Consider the following 21660-nt stretch of genomic DNA (forward strand, 5'->3'; position numbering starts at 1 on the left):
TACCCCTAAGATGTGACCCGGGTGGACCCAGCAATAACCCAGTGACCGGTTTCTCTCGGAAGTGTCTCCCAGTGTCTGTAAAACACAGCCAATATCTTCTCTCTACAGCAGCTGGTAGAGACATTCATTTTTGGAACATAAATATAAAAAAAAAAAATCCAAACCTTCCAAAACATAATAACGGAGAAAGCTCGCTCTTGTTTATAGGATTTCCAGCCACTTACCTTGTGCCAACATGTTGAACTCTAAGAACAGTGCTATGTGGTAGAGTTCCATTGCTTCCTCAGCCCGAGTCATATTTGGCTTTCCTGCTACCAGAGCCTGCACTTCACTCAGGCTCCCTATCGATGGGCTACAGTGCAAGACATAGGACAGGTCCACTACGTCTGTGTACATGCAATGCAAAATGACTTTTGCATATTTTTTTGGTATTATGGATTCATCGAGGATGATTCTGGTTGGAGTCCTTAATGTCCGGTCGGTGATCTCCTCCCCAGTCCGTATTCGCCTTTGCAGCAAGTTGCGGAAGAACGGAGACCGGGCTGAGAGGATCGCTTTGTGAGCTCGGAGCTCCTCATCTAAGCAGCTCTGAGCGCCGTAGGTTTCCACCAGCTCGGAGTCGGAGGAAAAGCTAAGCACCGCATCATAGTAGCACATGTAGTCAAACAGCCCACGCATATCAATGTCCAATGAGTTTGGCGTACCGAATTCCTCGCTCAGCTGCACCAGTATATCCACATTCTGGAATCTGGAATCCTCAATGCCAAACTCCCCGGTGTACAGGTAGTGTAACAAGGCAGAAAACATTGGCATGTCAATGCCGGCGGTATTGATATCCATGATGATTTCTGCTCCGTACTCTGGGGACGAGGAGAGCAACTTCTTGAAAAACGGACACCTTGCTGCCAATATGGCACGGTGCACGGGAAAGCAGGTCTCCTGGAATATGAGATCCACATCAGTACAGTATTTGTATTCGTAAAGGTCGCCCATATCTTTCGGCAAAGTCCTGGTTTCTGGCCGTGCCACATTGGCCTGCAGAGACAGCTCTTTTAAGGCTGCTGTTCCCTCGTATTCCTCCACCAGTGCGTTGACATCTCGAACATCCCACCCAGAGAGCAGCTCTCTCATCTGCTTGGCGTGATCCGCTGACCTGCTCGATTTCCGACGCTTAATGAATTTCTTTTTGAGCGTGGCAAGGCCAGATGTTTTCTTTTTCTTGTCTTGGGGTTTCTCATGCCCGTGTTCAAGGCTGTACAACTTGGACTCGTAGCCATAACCTTGATGTGAGTAAGAGGATGTCCCTATAAAGGATGACAAACATCAATGACTTACAAGATTTGTAATACTCTTACATATGGCTCTCATGTGCAATATTGTGTGCCCCAAAAACAAGACATCAGATGCTCAAACCAAAGACTCAACAAGTGGTCTCACACAAAATAAAGTTACCCGTAAAAGGAACTTGGTCACTGAAGGGTCCGTGCATTTTCAAATGTATAAAGGAACCCATGCATTGCTTTAGTTTTACAAACACCCACCAGACCAAACACACAGTCTGCACTGAGCCCATATTCCAAATCTATTCACCAATACTTCAGACCCATTCTCCAACAAAACACACAATGCACCACAGGTGGATATAAACAGATACATTAGCATCAGATGGAGACTAGAACTGGTCAAAAGCTTACAGGGAGGTAGACAATACTGTGATATGCAATGTCAAACATCTTATCTCTTCTCATGAGATTTGAATTTCCCTGAAGAAGTTACAATACACCAGCTAGGACTGGATTGTGTTGGCAGTGCACTAAAAGACTAAGTGGGCCGAACCTGGGCACACAGAGAAGTCAGCCCAATCCCATCAGTAAATATCTGCCCAATGAGATATGTATTGCAGATAAGTAGGAAAAGAAAGTGAAGGATCAAAGGCGACAACAGCAACTTCACCAGGGAATGTACAATCCAGATTATACAATAAATCATATAATTAAAATTATACAACCCATGCGGTCCTTAACGTCTGTACTGGAGCCAAAATTCTTCCTCACAGTTTGTTTGGATTATCTAAAAGGCACCCTATATGGCACTATAGATACAGGTGGTGTTCAATTCAGAAGGATATTTATGCTCAAGATCAGATCATAACCCCGCTGGCCAGATCCATAATCTAAATGTTCGCAGGAGACTAAGTGATGACTATAAACTGCTGGATCCGTGGGGTATAGGAATATTATTATTAAACTGAATTAAGGAAAGAAAAGAAGCGACCAGAAAAGTAATAGTGTGGATGGAGGGGGTGGGGGCGCTTAGAAAACTGAAAGGTGGTAAACATGTCATGTTACTAGCATTTTTTTCTTTTTTTTATAAATTATTATATTGATCTTTAAGCTATTTGTCCTGGAAGAGTGAACATTATGCTTTTGACATTTTTAGTCCGTACCATTGGATCCTACCAGATTGCTCAGAAGAAAAAAAGAGAGAAAAGATGTAGGGTTGTAGCTGTGTTTTCATTATCAGGCCACAGGTTCCCAATCTCTGTCCTCAGAAGCACAAACAGTTGATGTTTTCCAGGTCTCCTCATAGAATCACAAGTGAAATAATTACTGCAGCTCCACTTGTGGATCTTTTAAAATGTGTCCGTAATGACTACACCTGTGCATCTGCTAGGTGACCTGGGAAATGTGTCAGCGAGTAATCAATACACCTGTGCATCTGCTAGGAGACCTGGGAAATGTGTCAGCGAGTAATGACTACACCTGTGCATCTGCTAGGAGACCTGGGAAATGTGTCAGCGAGTAATGACTACACCTGTGCACCTGCTAGGTGACCTGGGAAATGTGTCGGCGAGTAATCAATACACCTGTGCATCTGCTAGGAGACCTGGGAAATGTGTCAGCGAGTAATGACTACACCTGTGCACCTGCTAGGTGACCTGGGAAAGGTGTCTGCGAGTAATCAATACACCTGTGCATCTGCTAGATGACCTGGGAAAAGTGTCAGCGAGTAATGACTACACCTGTGCCTCTGCTAGATGAACTGGGAAATGTGTCAGCAAGTAATGACTACACCTGTGCATCTGCTAGATGACCTGGGAAATGTGAGCTGTTTGGGGTCCTGAGGACAGAGTTTAAGAACCACTACATTAGGCTGTAAATGCTGCAGTGCTGGTTAATTCTAGAAGAGTATGTTACTTTAGCAAAATCGGGGATATAAGCAGCCTACCAAGTAATTAACGAGAGGATCTTCATACACCCGTGTAATCCACTCAAACCTATGAGTGTTGGCATTACAATGGCATGCAGTACACTATTCTTTACACTTTTCTCACACACAAAAATAGTTGAGTTGAAACATTCAGAAAAGTGAGACCCCGTACCTATGAATGTCTGCTGCGTCTGCGCGTTTCCCCCTACTCTCGGGGAACACGAGTGGGGGTAGCTTGAAGCATTCACACCCATGTCGTCAGTCACTCAGACACTCTGCCTGACCGCTATCCAAAGCATAATCCCGCATTGTCGTGTAATCCCGAATTCCAGGTTCTCCTACACGATGCTCATCCATGTCTGAAAAATACAAATGAAAACAGTCTAATGAAAGAAACGTTATGTAAAGTTTACCGATCCATTTACGAATAACTAATATAAAAACTCAAACACATAAAAACCACTATTCACTATAGAAAAAAGGCAAAAGGAATAAAGTGAAAATAGACTTGTTATTTTCTCCACATTTATTTTCCAAAAATATTCACCAAATTACACAAGATATAAATGATATCTATTACCCTAATCTCTGCATTAGGAGAACGCAAACTACCCAACACGATTATTCCGCACCCTGAGGACAGTTCGGCAGGGTAGAACCTTTTAGTAAAGCATAGGAGACACGGCTATGTGTTACATGAGGAACATAGACAGGTTATGGAACCCTCTATTTCCTCATTTATGTTAATTAATAAGCCCCACTGACTGACGCCATGAATCCTCTCTCCAAAGCTGCTGTGACTTCTAATTCTCGCACCTTAGCAGAACTTGAGAAGTTTGACACTGTCTGTACTGACATTTGTTCTGGTGTTCCTGCAAACGTTCTCGCTTTGTTATCAGCCAACTAAAAAGACATTGGCTCACACTATCTGTCCTTACATCACCTGTAAAGATATTGGACGTACATAGGAGAGGATTAACCTCTACCTCAAAGATATTCAGTTATGAGAAGCTCCAGACACTTTTACATTAATCTTGTGTTTTTATTAAAATGGTTCTCTCTTCTAGGAAACATCACACCGTATCGTTTGCTGCCCTCACTACACTACGTAGACTTAACGGTCATTAGTGCTGGTTGGGCAAGCTCTCTAATAATCGCACACCACTGGGATCAGTTTAGGGTGGCTTGCTTGGCATCATCAATATGGAAGTGGAATGGTTGCAGGTATTGGGCAACCTGCTTTAGCCATGTTTTCTTTGGAACATCACGTGCCATTTTCCATCCATCCGGGCATGTGTTATTTAGGCACCGGTATGGTATTCTTTTAGGCTTTATTCTGCAGACATGTCCGAACCACTTTAAACGCTGTAATTTAATATAGGATTCAGTTGTGGGTTGATCTTGGCATAGTCTTCGGATGTTTTCATTTCTCCAGCGGTCTGTTAGTTTTACTTGTAGTATGTTTCGTAATCACCTCATTTGGAAATGTTCCAGCCTTGTTAGGTCATTCTTAAGGATTGTCCATGAGTCTGACCCAGGGCTGGCCAAACCGGTCCTCGAGATCTACCAACAGTTCACATTTTCCAGACTACCTAGCTGGTGCACAGGTGTAGTCATTACTAATTAAGATGTGCTGCATTCATTCCTAACTGACAATTCTACAGATCTCCAGGAGGCCTGGAAAACATGCACTGTTGGTAGATCTCGAGGACCGGTTTGGCCAGCCCTGGTCTGACCCATAAAATAATATTGTTCTAACCGATGCATGGAATACCTTAATTTTTGTGGCAAATGGAAATGTCCTGTTGGTTCCAGAGATGCAAAGGCAGCTGTGGCACAACCTATACGACCTGTGATGTCGCTTGTAGCTGCTATCTGCTGATCATTGATAGCTGAACCCAGGTAAGTATCCACTTGTTCAATAATGTTTCCATCTAGGCGTAGTTCCAGTAGTTCACTACTAGTTAGGGGATGAGTTCATAGCTGGTGTCATAGTACATCACTATAGAACTAAGTAATGATGGTTTTATAGTTTACCGTTTAGCTACATCTAGGCTGCAACTGGGTGTGGTACCTTTCATTGACATTCAGAAATGGGTATTCAATTAGCTGCAGACAACTAATTGCCAGCCAAAATCCCTGCAGCATGGGGAAAGGCTATTCAGTTAAACAGTCTTTTTCCCCGCAACAGGGTTGGAGGGGAGAGAGAAACAGGATTCAGGAGCGGAAACCCACTGCTTCTGCGTAAATGGCAGAATTGGGGGGGTTTCCCCCCCCCCGTGCGCAACCTTCCCCCCCCCATGCGCAACCCGGTTTTGTCTTTTTCCCCCAAAGAACTTGCAGCTCCGACTGCGGGGACTTGTGCGTGTTGTGTTCCCCGCTAATTGAATACCGCCAGCCCGGCAATTATCTAACTGAATTGCCCCTATAATGTTGATAAGGACGTAATGTTGACACTGACAAAACAACAAAATCGTCCCTGGTGGTCTAGTGGCAACTGACCTGGTACGATGGGCCTGGCAGCTCTAGTGGTGATGTCTTGAGTATGGCTAACCCTAACCCTTCCCCTAGTGCAGGTGTGGAGAAACCTTTTGCCCTCCAGCTGTTGAACTACGCATACCATCATGACTTGCTACAGTTTTGCTATTTGACCATGCTAAAATTGTTTCAGGGCATGCTGGGATGTGTAGTTCTACCACAGCTGGGGGGCCGCAGGTTCCCCACTCCTGCCCTATGCCTAACCCTCAGGTCCCTGCAGAATGTCGACATTGTGGTGTCAACATTACTAGTACATCCCACTGCAACCATTTTTGGTTTTGTAAAGCTGTGTCAAGATGGTTAAAAAGGTACAAGGGGTCTATTTACTTATCCTTGGCGAGTGATAAAGTGGAGAGATAAAGTACCAGCCAATCAGCTCCTGTCATGTTACAGGCTGTGTTTGAAAAATGAGTTAAAAATGAGTTAAGAGCTGATTGGTTGGTATCTTATCTCTGCCCACTTTCTCTCTCTTCAAGGCTTAGTACATAGACCAGCAGTATTTCTAGAGAGGAGGGGACCCGTGTGTGGGCCCCCTCTTCTCTCGTAGCCGTCACCGCCACCGCTAGCGCTCTCAGCGTTGAGACTCTGGCACAGTGCCAGAGTCTACAGCGCATGTGCAGGACTCCGAAAAATGGCCGCCGCGCCTTTTTTCCGGAGTCCTGCGCATGCGCTGTAGAGTCTGGCACTGTGCCAGAGTCTCAGCGCTGAGAGCGCTAGCGGCGGCGGTGACGGCTACGGGAGAGGAGGGGGCCCACACACAGTCACTGATGGATGCCGGAAAGGTACGTATAGGAGAAATGGGTGCAGTGTGTGCAGTGTGGGCCCCCTCTGGACCCAGGGGCCCGTGTGCACAGCACACACTGCACCCATTATAGATACGCCAGTGACATAGACCCGTTTGTGGCATGAAATATGAGCAGTTTTCAGCAATTATGTTCTTTAGTTAATAATGTAAGTATTAACAGGCTACAGTAACTGAACTGTGCAAGAAAGACTTCCAGAGAGGCAGATCCACAAAGCTAAAAGCTGGAACCCAAAATTAAGTATATTGGTTCTGTGTACCAAACAATTGCCTCCTCTGAGCGTAGGCAAGAAATAAACTTTACACAACATGACATGAAAACGACTCACCCTGCATGTATAAAGTACAAGTATACACAAGTCATGTGCACAATGTCAGCCAGAATAGGCTGAAAACGAACACAATAAGTAAAGCATGAGCCGTCTGCATGCAGCAGTAAGGTCTTATGGGCCGCTGAGAGCTCAGGTGCTATGTCGTTCAACTGGAACATGGATAAAAGGAAGAGAGCAGAGGACTTCCAAGAAACACACACTTCTGTTTTAAGATGTGTTTTTTGGGAAGAGCAGCTTTACCCCCACACAGCCTATAATTAGAGTGTAAACTTGTAACATTAGAACAAGCTCAGTCCAGCTGAACGCTGTATCCAGACACCTACATCACATAACACGCTGTAGCCTTACATTGACTAATGTTCCTTAGAATCAACTTCTTTCTATTATATTTTCTAAAGAATGGAGAGCCCGTATATTTATATCTGAACAAAACTTTACAAGTATACAGAACGCACAATTGAAAACTATGAGGACATTTACAAAAACTGATGCACATTAAAATACAGCTGTAACTCATAGCAACTGGATTTGCCCACTTTGAAACGGTGGTCGCTGTGGGAAGCGGCCCTATTACTATTTTTATTATTTTATTTGCTGTGTAGTAAAATAGATTTAAAGCAAACTTAGCATACATTTATAGCATGCCACATCTTCAGTAGGTGTCACGCTGTATACGGTCCTATGGGGGGAGGGGTGGACTCAAAGCAATGTGCAACCGGACATAGCTGCGATGTCCAGCTGCACACGCAACGGCCATTTATGGCAGTGCCAACACTGCACCTCTACGGGGTGAAAGGAAAGACTTGCGATCCTGGTGGGCGCGATGTGGAGTTCCAGAATGTCATATCGTGCATAGCTTTAAATTGTATTCCCACCAATGTGTATACGTTATGCCGGGTGTAGTACGGGTGACTCACCTTACCGACGCCGGGATCCCGGCGGGGAGGGGCGAGTGCAGCAAGCCCCTTGCGGGCTCGCTGCGCTCGCCACGCTGCAGGCTCGGTGGCGACCTGCGGTCGCCACGGGTTCTATTCCCACTCTATGGGTGTCGTGGACACCCACGAGTGGAAATAGTCCCTGTTGGTCGGCATGCCGACCATCGGGATAGTGAGCCGTCGGGCTCACGGAGGAGGTTATGCGACTGTCGGTCAGCCGACCGGCTGTCACATGACTACCACCCGTTATGCCATGTATACCATCACTGTCCACAACAATGCATGTAATAACTGGTATCCGGTCTCTAGGTCGACAAGACTTAGGTTGACCACTATTGGTCAACAGTAACTAGGTTGACAGGGTTTCTAGGTCGACAGGTCAAAAGGTCAACATGAGGTTTTTAAAAATGTTTTTCTTTCTTTTTTAACTTTTTCATACTTTACGATCCACGTGGGCTACGATTGGGAACGGTAACCCCGAAGTATGGCAAGCGAAGCGAGCCATGCGAGGGGACACGGTGCACTAATTGGGGTTCCCGGTCACTGTACGGAGAAAACGACACCAAAAAAAGATTTAAAAAACTCATGTCGACCTAGAGACCATGTTGACCTAGAATCCCTGGCGACCAATAGTGGTCGACCTAGACACTGTCGACCTTCAGTACTACACCCGTAATAACTACTGGCTATCCACAAGTGATTGATTTAGTCCATGGTGAAAATCATGCTGAAAGCATACTAAGAAAAAACGGAGGGGAATTTTTTTTTTTTAAACCGTAAAACACAACAACCCCCTTCAGAAAAACAAAACAAAACAAAAAACCCAGAAACCCAGATTTCAACATTCTGTTTGCATTAGCCAATCTTTGGATGTGACATTATTAGAAGTAAACATGACAGCAGAACAGCCAAACTTCATTAGCCAAGCTGAATAAAAGAGAACGGTCAAAACTCCAGCACGCTATTAGGGCTTTTATTTTCCAAACTCAATTAGCACACTAAAAAAGTCTGCTTCGTGTCTGGGAGGCCCTGTGTTCATTTGCATTTCACAAGAAACTGCACGTACAGACCGGCAAGGATCTAATGGAGCCCTCAGACAGTAACAGTAGCGTCTGCTGAAAGGATACTAGTCCTGGCCCATGTGCGACTCAAACGCCACACGTGGTGCGAGAATAAGGTTATAAGCGGCGGCAGGTCCCATGGGTAGTAAGTAGGCCAAAGTGTGCTTTTCTGTCAGAAGTACTGAAGAGAAGAATACTGAAATAAGAACGTAAAAATAAAGCAGACTAGCTGCCTAAACACAGTGCTGACAACACAGTAAATAAGATAGATAGATAGATAGATAGATAGATAGATAGATAGATAGATAGATAGATAGATAGATAGATAGATAAACCAGAACAATTCTGCAGTCACTAAATTATAAATAATGGGACAAATTTTTGAAGCACAACATCAGACACTGCCGAGAGTGTAATGCTAGGCGTTTACATAACGAGGTTCTAACAAGAGAATCAGACCGGTCTGCTGGCATACCAGGGATATCCACACAAACCCCTACACACGTTATCACTCAAGCTCCGACTCGAGTGCAACACAGAACCTGCTCCGATTGGATAAGAGTAGTTTAAAGACTAAATAAACATAATTACTTGTGGGTCAAGCTAAATTAGACACTTTATAAAAAAAAGATTCTTCACTGGACTGGTATTTATTCGCTTAATCTGGAATACAGCTAGTATTGGATAATACTAGTTTTGGATAATTTCAGAGGTCAAGAGGGGAATTCAATTGAATGCAATAAACTTCAGGAAAGAGTGGCCTGAGATGTTCAATTGTCCGCATCGTGCCGGGCACTTAAGTCAGCACATGCCATTTATAGTGCTCAACACCCGTATTTAGTTGCAGTTTACGGCATTTTCCGGGTTAAGTGCCAGGCGCAATGCTGTTCGTGTACGCAGTTAGCATGCAACTAGCATCACAGCACTAGTCAGATTTTTGCTTGCATTTAGAAATTGACGGCAGATAAGAACCACTTGGCCCATCTAGTCTGGCCTTTTTTTTTTTACCATATTTTTATCTCAAAACTTTTTTGATCCTTATTTCTTTGTAAGGATATCCTTATGTCTATCCCATGCATGTTTAAATTGCTCTACTGGTTTAGGGGTATATTCAATGAAAGTTGGATCCATTCCGACATGTATTTGTCGGAATGGATCCGACAACCCCTATTCAATCCCATCTAAAACTCGACTTTTTCAAGTCGGATTTAGATGGGACCCAGAGGAGGAGAGGGGGGAGGGGGGGGGGGGGGGGGGGGGAGCCGGCGGCGGTGATAACGTGTGGAGCTGGGTGAGTGACATCCAGCCGCAGCGCTACTGTAGCGCTGATCTCCCTTTATGCCCTCCGGCTGTCCCCCCGTCTACCTGCGGCTCTCCCCCCCCCCCCCCTCGCCTCCTCTGGGTCCATCTCATTCCGACATCATTTTGATCTCGGATTGAGATGGTCGAAAAGGGGGCAAAAACCTGTCGGATTTGGCCCCGTTTTTGTCATCAACACGTGGAACGGCAGCTATTCCGCCGATCCACGTGCTTTTCGACAAGTCGAATGCCTCGATTTGTCGAAAAGCTTTGAATAGGTTGAAACAGGATTCTACCTTAAAAAGTCGAAAATTGCCGTCTTTTCGACAGACGGCAGTTTTCAACTGCAATTGAATATACCCCTGGAATAGCCTCTACCACCTCTGACGAGAGGCTATTCCACTTGTCCACTACCCTTTCTGTGAAGTAATTTTTCCTCATATTTCTACTGACCCCCCCCCCCCCCCTTCTCCAGTCTCAGTGCATGTCCTCGTATCCTATTGCTTCTCTTCATTTGGAAAATGTTTCCCTCCTGCACCTTGTTGAAACTCTTGATACATTTGAAAGTATCTATCATGTCCCCCCTTTCCCTTCTCTGCTCCAAACTATACATATTGAGATTTCTTAGTCTTTCTGGGTATGTTTTGTGATGTAGGCCATGCACCATTTTAGTTGCCATTCTTTGTACAGTCTCTAATGTATTAATATCCTTTTGAAGATATAGCCTCCAGAATTGAACACAGTATTCTAGACGAGGCCGTACCAATGACCTATACAGTGGCATTATTACTTCTTTCTTTCTGCTGCTGATTCCTCTCCCAATGCAGTCAAGCATCTGACTAGCCTTCCTCATTGCTTTCTTACATTGCTTACCTGCCTTCAAGTCACCTGAAACAGTGACTCCTAGATCCCGTTCCTCCTCAGTAGTTTCCAGTATGGTGCCATTAATACTATATTTAGCCTTTAGATTTTTGAGACCCAAGTGCATGATCTTTGCATTTTTTGGCATTAAACTGTAATTGCCACACTCTTGTCCATTCCTCTAGTCCACAGGTTCTCAAACTCGGTCCTCAGGACCCCACACAGTGCATGTTTTGCAGGTAACCCAGCAGGTGCACAGGTGTATTAATTACTCACTGACATTTTAAAAGGTCCACAGGTGGAGCTAATTATTTCACTTGCGATTCTGTGAGGAGACCTGCAAAACATGCACTGTGTGGGGTCCTCAGGACCGAGTTTGAGAACCTATGCTCTAGTCTACCTAGATAATCATTTGTTTTACCCCACCTGGTGTGTCTATCCTGTTGCATACCTTTGTGTCATTGGCAAAAAGGCATACTTTCCCTTTAATGCCATTTGCAATGTCACCATAAAGATATTAACAAGCACTGGTTTCAGGAAGGTGCGAGTAGAAATCCTGTAATTGCGGCTTTCCAGCACAGCCAATTGAATAGCGCCAGGCAGATATTCCCAGAGCTAAACATTGCATTCCACTGAATTCCCCAAATGTTCTTGAAGCAGCAATCCCATACAGGTGAATAAGCAAGTTAAGTATTGTTTAAGTGTGGTGATTTGCATCATCGCTATTCATAATGTTGACAACTAGGAGATCGGCAGCAGAATGACAGTGACACAATGCAAAGTTAACACTAAGAATGTCTATCACAAAATTAAGGATGCCGCCAAAAAAACATCCTTGTATTTAATGCAAGTGGTGGCAGTGGAACACTCATCTGACGGGCTGGGAAATAGGTATTGATGTTGGTTGGGGGTTAGTAGGCTGAAGTTATGCCTAGGAGGCAGAGAAACTTTGCACCGGCCCTGATGATAACCCTGTATATATATTGGGAGGATATTGGAATAGCACTGAATACTTTGCAAAACAATTCCCCAAGTTCATTATCTATGTTTGCGTAAAAGAAGTTACTTTGTGGGTGATCACAGTGGCGCACGCGGGGGGGGGGGGGGGGGGGGGAGTACCCAGAAACACCCCCTGACTAACCCACTCGGAAGCTGTGGGAGCCGTAGGCACTCTGCACTGTAAGGGAGCACTCGGCAGTAGCAGAGGAGGGGAGGCAGGTACCGCGGGAACTGAGAGATCACGGCAGCAGGTGAGGCAGGCACCGGAGGGAGCTGCGGGACCACGGCGGTAGTGGCGGCATCTGTGGGAGTCAGGACCATAGCGGCAGGTGAGGTAGGCAGCGGCGAGGGCTTCTGTACCCCAGCAGCAGTGAGAAGCAGGGGCTTGTGTGACTGTGCATGTATTTGTATACATGTTAGCATAGTTTACACATTATATATATATGGAATAAGATGTAACAAATATCTCTCTCTCTCAGATAGATAGAGAGATATATATATATATCTTGTCAAAGTCGAAAAATATTCCAGAACACACAGCACGTATAAAATACACACACATGCCCACTGCGCGTGCACTTGTTCCGCCGTGCGTGCACATATCCGCAATTTGCGTATGATCGCTCCCGCGGTCCTGCGCGTGGTGTGGGTATTTACGGCGGAGTTTGTGAGCGCATGGAGGGCTATCAAAACATTACATATTTAATCCAAATAGTGCACATTGTACACATAGCCCCCCTGCACCACATCAGCAAGTATCAACAGTTTAAATGGTTTCAGAACAAAGGGATTCACCTTTGCATGATAGGAGGGGACAGACTAAGGTTATAAGGTGGTATTTGGTATCCAGCTGTGGGGTATTTTAAGGGTAACATTCCGGTGGTGGTTTGCGGAAGATCGCATGTTCCTATGGATAGTTATGTGCAGAAGCAGAATATAGATATAAACTGTATTTACTGTATATTATGTATGCGGCGGGGATCCAGAGAAGACCACCCACAAGAGCAGTTGAGAAAGACATCGCCTACCTATTCAAATCAACCTATGACCTCTCCTGTACTGTAAAGATGCATCTCTGTGTCCAATGGACAAAGGGATTACAGTATCCATTCTATTGCTTTTGGAAGTAGTGTATAAAAAGCCTGTTGCTGCTTGGCCGGTCAGAAGACTCTTAACGCTATCTACCTGATTAGCGGAGGACTGGACCAGGAAGCGCATGCGAATATTCTCACGTATGTACATTGACTGTAGCCATTTACTCTGTTGTATTGTAGTGTATAAATTGTATTGTTAACCCCCTTTCAGATATATTACTCTGTGGTGTCGGAACCCAGTGATTAACTACAAATCGGTGTTGTGTCCTCTTTTCCCTGCTAGGGTTTAAAGTGTATTACATTACCTAACTGTATAAGGTTCAAAAGTGTATTAATAAGGTGTGTACGCGCTGCGGGTACTTTGTACCGTCAGCGCTGCATAAGGTGTAAAGTATATCATCATTGCATTGCTATGAAGGTTTAAGGTGTATCAATTGAGTGTGTACGCGTTGCGTGTACTTTGTACCCTCAGCGCGGCATTTGTACGCAGAGTCCGTACACGGTACGGGACTCATTACGCAAATAGCGTAAAAGGTATATAGAGTGAATATTAAGTTTAGCGGCCGTAGCGGCTCCATGGTAAAAGTGTGTTTAAAGGTATAGCTTTATGGTTTAAGATAATATCGACATTATCAATCTCTATCGGTCAATACACTGCAAAGTCGGTGCGGCACTCCAATGATTTTCACACAGGGAATAGTTTGAAAGAACAACGTTTCAATGCCCTTTAACCATATGGCATTTTAGTAAGGTATTTAATACCTGACGAAAATGCCATATGATTAAAGGGCATTGAAACGTTGTTCCTTGAAACTATTTCCTGTGTGAAATTATTTATTTATAATAAGATTTTACTCACCGGTAAATCTATTTCTCGTAGTCCGTAGTGGATGCTGGGGACTCCGTAAGGACCATGGGGAATAGACGGGCTCCGCAGGAGACTGGGCATTCTAAAGAAAGATTTAGTACTACCTGGTGTGCACTGGCTCCTCCCTCTATGCCCCTCCTCCAGACCTCAGTTAAGGAAACTGTGCCCGGAAGAGCTGACATTACAAGGAAAGGATTTTGGAATCCAGGGTAAGACTCATACCAGCCACACCAATCACACCGTATAACTCGTGATAAACTTACCCAGTTAACAGTATGAACAACAACAAGCATCACTCAACTGATGCCACATAACATAACCATTTAGTAAGCAATAACTATATACACGTATTGCAGAAAGTCCGCACTTGGGACGGGCGCCCAGCATCCACTACGGACTACGAGAAATAGATTTACCGGTAAGTAAAATCTTATTTTCTCTAACGTCCTAGTGGATGCTGGGGACTCCGTAAGGACCATGGGGATTATACCAAAGCTCCCAAATGGGCGGGAGAGTGCGGATGACTCTGCAGCACCGAATGGGCAAACTCAAGGTCCTCCTCAGCCAGGGTATCAAACTTGTAGAACTTTGCAAATGTGTTTGAACCCGACCAAGTAGCAGCTCGGCAAAGCTGTAATGCCGAGACCCCTCGGGCAGCCGCCCAAGAAGAGCCCACCTTTCTCGTGGAATGGGCTTTCACTGATTTTGGATGCGGCAACCCAGCCGCAGAATGAGCCTGCTGAATCGTGCCACAGATCCAGCGAGCAATAGTTTGCTTTGAAGCAGGAGCACCCAGCTTGTTGGATGCATACAGGACAAACAGCGAGTCAGGTCTTCCTGACTCCAACCGTTCTGGTCACATAAATCTTCAAAGCCCGGACTACATCAAGCAACTTGGAATCCTCCAAGTCACCAGTAGCCGCAGGCACCACAATAGGTTGGTTCAAATGAAAGGATGACACCACCTTTGGCAGAAATTGCGGACGAGTCCGCAATTCTGCCCTATCCATATGGAAAACCAGATAGGGGCTTTTACATGACAAAGCCGCCAATTCTGACACACGCCTAGCCGAAGCTAAGGCCAACAGCATGACCACTTTCCACGTGAGATACTTTAGCTCCACGGTCTTAAGTGGCTCACACCAGTGGGATTTCAGGAAACTCAACACCACATTAAGATCCCAAGGTGACACTGGTGGCACAAAAGGGGGCTGAATATGCAGCACTCCCTTAACAAACGTCTGAACCTCAGGCAGTGAAGCCAGTTCTTTTTGGAAGAAAATGGATAGGGCCGAAATCTGGACCTTTATGGACCCTAATTTCAGGCCCATAGTCACTTCTGACTGTAGGAAGTGCAGGAATCGACCCAGCTGGAATTCCTCTGTAGGGGCCTTCCTGGCCTCACACCAAGCAACATATTTTCGCCATATACGGTGATAATGCTTTTCTGTCACATCCTTCCTAGCCTTTATCAGCGTAGGAATAACTTCATCCGAAATGCCTTTTTCCGCTAGGATCCGGCGTTCAACCACCATGCCGTCAAAGGCAGCCGCGGTAAGTCTTGGAACAGACAGGGCCCTTGTTGTAACAGGTCCTGTCTGAGAGGCAGAGGCCACGGGTCCTCTGTGAGCATTTCTTGCAATTCCGGGTACCAAGTCCTTCTTGGCCAATCCGGAACAATGAGTATTGTTCTCACTCCTCTTTTTCTTACAATTCTCAGAACCTTTGGTATGAGAGGAAGAGGAGGAAACACATAGACCGACTGGAACACCCACGGTGTTACTAGTGCGTCCACAGCTATCGCCTGAGGGTCCCTTGACCTGGCGCAATATCTTTTTAGCTTTTTGTTGAGACGGGACGCCATCATGTCCACCTATGGCAGTTCCCATCGATTTGCAATCTGCGTGAAGACTTCTTGATGAAGTCCCCACTCTCCCGGGTGGAGGTCGTGCCTGCTGAGGAAGTCTGCTTCCCAGTTGTCCACTCCCAGAATGAACACTGCTGACAGTGCTAGTACATGATTCTCCGCCCAACGAAGAATCCTGGTGGCTTCTGCCATTGCCACCCTGCTTCTTGTGCCGCCCTGGCGGTTTACATGGGCCACTGCCGTGATGTTGTCTGACTGAATCAGCACTGGTTGGTTTCGAAGCAGAGGCTCCGCTTGACTCAGGGCGTTGTATACGGCCCTTAGTTCCAGGATATTGATGTGCAGACAAGTCTCCTGACTTGACCACAGCCCCTGGAAGTTTCATTATTTATTTATTTATTTATTAACAGTTTCTTATATAGCGCAGCATATTCCGTTGCGCTTTACAATTAGAACAACAGTAATAGAACAAAAACTGGGTAAAAACAGACAGAGGTAGGAAGGCCCTGCTCGCAAGCTTACAATCTATAGGGAAATAGGCATAGATATACAAGGATAGATGCTACCTATTGCATAATGGTCCACCAGATTGCTAGGTTCTTAATGGGTTGTATGATGATACCCCACAAAGTTATCCAAGTGTCAGGAGGGTGTGAGACTAAAGAAAGACAAGATATGCGATGTTATGAATACTCTACAGAGGATGTAATTAGATAGGGAAGCACTGAAGGTTATGTGGGTGGGTCTGGTATTTGATAGGCTTGTCTGAAGAGGTGAGTTTTCAGAGAACATTTAAAGGTTTGGAGACTAGAGGCGAGTCTTACTGTGCGTGGTAGGGCATTCCACAGAGTGGGTGAAGCCAGGATAAAGTCCTGTAATTTTGAGTGTGAACAAGTAATGCGTGTGGATGAGAGACGTAGATCTTGTGCAGAGCGGTCGGGTAGGGAGATATTTTGAGATGAGTGAAGAGATGTATGTTGGTGCAGTTTGGTTAATAGCCTTGTATGTGAATAAAATTATTTTATATTTAATACGGTAGAATACCGGTAACCAATGGAGGGACTGACAGAGCGGATCTGCAGACGATGAACGTCTGGCAAGGAAGATTAGCCTCGCAGCTGCATTCAAAATGGATTGTAGTGGTGAGAGCCTATGTTTGGGAAGACCGGTCAGGAGACTATTACAATAATCAATGCGGGAGATAATGAGAGCATGGATTAGAGTTTTTGCTGTGTCTTGTGTAAGATAAGGGCGTATTTTGGATATGTTTCTTAGATGTATGTAACATGATCTTGAGACAGATTGAATGTGGGTAACAAAGGACAGTTCAGAGTCAAGAATGACACCTAGGCAGCGAGCTTGTGGGGTAGGGGTGATTGCAGAGTTCTCAACAGTGATAGAGATATCAGGTTGGAAACTACTATTGGCCGGTGGAAATATAATTAATTCTGTTTTGGAAATATTAAGTTTGAGGTGGCGAGATGTCATCCAAGATGAAATGGCAGAAAGGCATTCAGTGACACGGCCCAATACAGATGGTGACAAATCAGGGGAGGATAGGTAGATTTGAGTATCATCCGCATACAGATGGTACTGAAATCCGAAAGAGTTGATTAGTTTGCCAAGAGATGTGGTATAGATAGAGAAAAGCAGAGGACCTAGGACTGAGCCTTGCGGTACTCCAACTGAGAGAGGTAGCGAAGGAGAGGTGGAATCAGAGAAACGAACACTGAAGGAGCGATTAGATAGGTAGGATGAGAACCAAGAAAGGGCTGTGTCCTGAATACCTAAGGATTGTAGTGTTTGTATGAGAAGAGAGTGGTCAACAGTGTCAAAAGCAGCAGAGAGATCAAGGAGAATAAGTAGAGAGTAATGTCCTTTAGATTTAGCAGTGACTAAATCATTCACTACCTTAGTCAGTGCTGTCTCTGTGGAGTGTTGGGCACGAAATCCTGACTGAAGTGGGTCCAGTAGGCTGTGTGAGTTAAGACAGTGTGTGTGTGAGGCGAGTGTAGGCAAGTCTCTCCAGTAGCTTGGAGGGGCATGGGAGCTGAGAGATGGGACGGTAGTTAGAGAGAGAGTTCCCGTCAGAGTTTTGTTTTTTCAGAATGGGAGTAATCACTGCATGCTTGTATAGAGAAGGAAAGATACCAGTAGACAGGGAGAGATTACAGATTTTCGTTAAGGTTGGGATGAGCACAGTAGACAGAGCTTTACTAATTTGTGAGGGTATAGAGTCAAGGGGAGAGGTATTAGAGTAGGCAGATGAAAAGAGTGCAGATACTTCATCTACATTTGTAGGATCAAAGGAAGAGAAGGTGTTAGAGGGTTCAGGCAGGGAATTGAGCAGGTCACTTGCTGTGGAAGAGCATACCATTTCATTTCGGATCTTATCAATCTTGTCCTTGAAATAGGAAGCAAGATCTTGCGCACTGACAGTGGCTGGTGGGTTAGGTGAGGGAGGGACAAGAAGTGATTTAAATGTATTAAAAAGTCGCTTGGGGTTAGAGGCTTGAGCAGAGATGAGAGATTGAAAATATGTTTGTTTGGCAGTGTCCAGAGCATTACGATAAGAGTGGTAGGTGGTCTTATATGTGAGAAAGTCACTTGAACTACGAGATTTACGCCACTGGCGTTCAACTTTTCGTGAGAGTTTTTGTAAGTGTCTAGTGTATTTAGAGTGCCACGGTTGACATCTAAGTCTACGTGGAGTGTGATGGGTAGCTGGAGCCACTTCATCAAGTGCTGTTACTAGAGTTTGGTTAAGGTGTGACACAGCAGTCTCTGGAGAGGTGAATGTAGAAATTGGTGAAAGCAGTGGTTGCAGAGGTAGATAGTTGTTGAAAATTAATAGCGTTAATATTTCTGCGGGTAAGAGGTGTCCTTGTAGACTTTAGGGACATGGAGTTTGAAGTAATGGAGGAGAGCATGCATGTGATAAGGTTGTGATCTGAGAGAGGGAAAGGAGTGTTAGTGAGTTCAGAAACAGAGCATAGTCTGGTGAATACAAGATCAAGGCAGTGGCCCTCCTGATGAGTAGGGGAGTCAGTCCATTGGGAGAGGCCAAGAGAGGAGGTTAGAGAGAGTAGTTTAGAGGCATGGGGAGATTGTGGACTGTCAATAGAGAGATTGAAATCACCCATAATGATGGTGGAGATGTCAGAGGATAGAAAGTGAGGGAGCCAAGCAGAAAAATCTTCCAGAAACTTTTTGGGTTGCCCAGGTGGGCGATAGATAGCTGCAACACGCAGAGAGAAAGGGGTGAAAATCCTAATAGAGTGTACTTCAAAGGATGTAAATGTGAGTGAGGGAACAGGTGGTAAAACAATGTGCGTGTAACATTTGGACAGTAATATTCTGCCTTGAGTGACTGCCCCCCATCCTCGGAGGCTTGCATCCGTGGTCACCAGGACCCAGTCCTGTATGCCGAACCTGCGGCCCTCGAGGAGGTGAGCACTTTGCAGCCACCACAGAAGAGACACCCTGGCCCTGGGGGACAGGGTGATCAGCCGATGCATCTGAAGATGTGATCCGGACCACCTGTCCAACAGATCCCACTGAAAGATCCTCGCATGGAACCTGCCGAAGGGAATGGCTTCGTATGACGCCACCATCTTTCCCAGGACACGCGTGCAGTGATGCACCGATACCTGTTTTGGTTTTAGGAGGCCTCTGACCAGAGTCACGAGCTCCTGAGTCTTCTCCTCCGGGAGAAACACCCTTTTCTGGTTTGTGTCCAGAATCATGCCAAGGAAAGGCAGACGCGTCGTAGGAATCAGCTGCGACTTTGGAATATTCAGAATCCAGCCGTGCTGTTGCAACACTTCCTGAGAGAGTGCTACGCTGATCAGTAACCGCTCCCTGGACCTCGCCTTTATGAGGAGATCGTCCAAGTATGGTATAATCGTAACCCCTTGCTTCCGAAGGAGCACCATCATTTCCGCCATCACCTTGGTAAATATTCTCGGTGCCGTGGACATGCCAAACGGCAACGTCTGGAATTGGTAATGACAGTCCTGTACCACAAACCTGAGGTACTCCTGATGAGGTGGATAAATGGGGACATGCAAGTACGCATCCTTGATGTCCAGAGACACCATAAAATCCTCCTCTTCCAGGCTTGCAATGACCGCTCTGAGCGATTCCATTTTGAACTTGAATCTTTTCAGATAAATGTTCAGGGATTTTAAATTCAATATGGGTCTGACCGAACGGTCCGGTTTCGGTACCACAAACATTGTGGAATGGTATCCTCTTCCTTGTTGAAAGAGGGGAACCATTACCACCACCTGCTGGAGATATAACTTGTGAATTGCCGCTAACACTACTTCCCTTTCTATGGGGGAAGCTAGCAGGGCCGATTTGAGGTAACGGTGAGGGGGCATCACTTCGAATTCCAGCTTGTATCCCTGAGACACAATCTGTATAGCCCAGGGATCCACCTGTGAGCGAACCCACTGGTGGCTGAAATTTCGGAGACGCGCCCCCACCGCTCCTGGCTCCTGTGGAGCCCCAGCGTCATGCGGTGGATTTAGTGGAAGCCGGGGAGGACTTCTGTTCCTGGGGACTAGCTGTGTTGTGCAGCTTCTTTCCTCTACCCCTGCCTCTGGCCAGAAAGGACGCACCTCTGACCTTCTTGCTTCTCTGTGATCGAAAGGACTGCATTTGGTAATACGGTGCTTTCTTAGGCTGTGAGGGAATATATGGCAAAAAGTTTGACTTCCCAGCCGTAGCTGTGGAAACTAGGTCCGAGAGACCGTCCCCAAACAATTCCTCACCCTTGTAAGGTAACACCTCCATGTGCTTTTTGGAGTCGGCATCACCTGTCCATTGCCGAGTCCACAGGACCCTTCTGGCAGAAAGTGACATTGCATTTATTCTAGAGCCCAGTAGGCAAATGTCCCTCTGGGCATCCCTCATATATTGGACAGCGTCTTTTATATGCCCCAGGGTCAGTAAAATGGTATCCTTGTCGAAGATATCCATTTCCTCAGACAGATTATCTGTCCATGCTGCTACAGCACTACACATCCAGGCCGACGCAATAGCCGGCCTCAGTATAGTACCCGAGTGTGCATAAACAGACTTCAGGATACTTTCCTGCTTCCTATCTGCAGGATCCTTTAGGGCGGCCGTATCCTGTGACGGTAGGGCCACCTTTTTAGATAAGCGTGTCAGAGCTTTATCTACCCTAGGGGAGGATTCCCAGCGCATCCTGTCCGTTGGCGGGAAAGGGTACGCCATAAGTAAGCTTTTGGAAATCAGCACTCGGGGGAATCCCATGCTTTTTCACATAATTCATTTAACTCATGTGAAGGGGGAAAAGTCACCTCTTGCTTTTTCTCCCCATACATATACAGGTTGAGTATCCCTTATCCAAAATGCTTGGGACCAGAGGCATTTTGGATATCTGATTTTTCCGTATTTTGGAATAATTGCATACCATAATGAGATATTATGGTGATGGGACCTAAATCTAAGCATAGAATGCATTTATGTTACAAATACACCTTATACACACAGCCTGAAGGTCATTTTAGCCAATATATTTTATAACTTTGTGCATTAAACAAAGTGTGTCTACATTCACACAATTCATTTATGTTTCATATACACCTTATACACACAGCCTGAAGGTCATTTAATACAATATTTTTAATAACTTTGAGTATTAAACAAAGTTTGTGTACATTGAGCCACTAAAAAACAAAGGTTTCACTATCTCAGTCTCACTCAAAAAAGTCTGTATTTCGGAATATTTGGATATGGGATACTCAACCTGTATACCCTTTTG

At 45.4% G+C, this 21660-nt stretch overlaps 1 protein-coding gene across 1 annotated transcript in view; it reads right to left on the bottom strand.

Moving 5' to 3' along the window:
• The window catches only part of BTBD7 (BTB domain containing 7), a 126436-nt gene that overhangs the window by 94652 nt on the left and 10124 nt on the right, over nt 1–21660 (bottom strand). The window contains exons 2-3 of the mRNA XM_063947576.1: nt 3383–3569; nt 225–1304 (exon numbers count right to left, since the gene is read on the bottom strand). Coding sequence (XP_063803646.1) covers nt 225–1304; nt 3383–3464 — 1162 coding nt within the window. The 5' untranslated portion in view covers nt 3465–3569. The remainder of the gene's footprint in view (nt 1–224; nt 1305–3382; nt 3570–21660) is intronic.

This window comes from Pseudophryne corroboree, chromosome 12, assembly GCF_028390025.1.
Source record: "Pseudophryne corroboree isolate aPseCor3 chromosome 12, aPseCor3.hap2, whole genome shotgun sequence".
NCBI lineage: Eukaryota > Metazoa > Chordata > Amphibia > Anura > Myobatrachidae > Pseudophryne > Pseudophryne corroboree.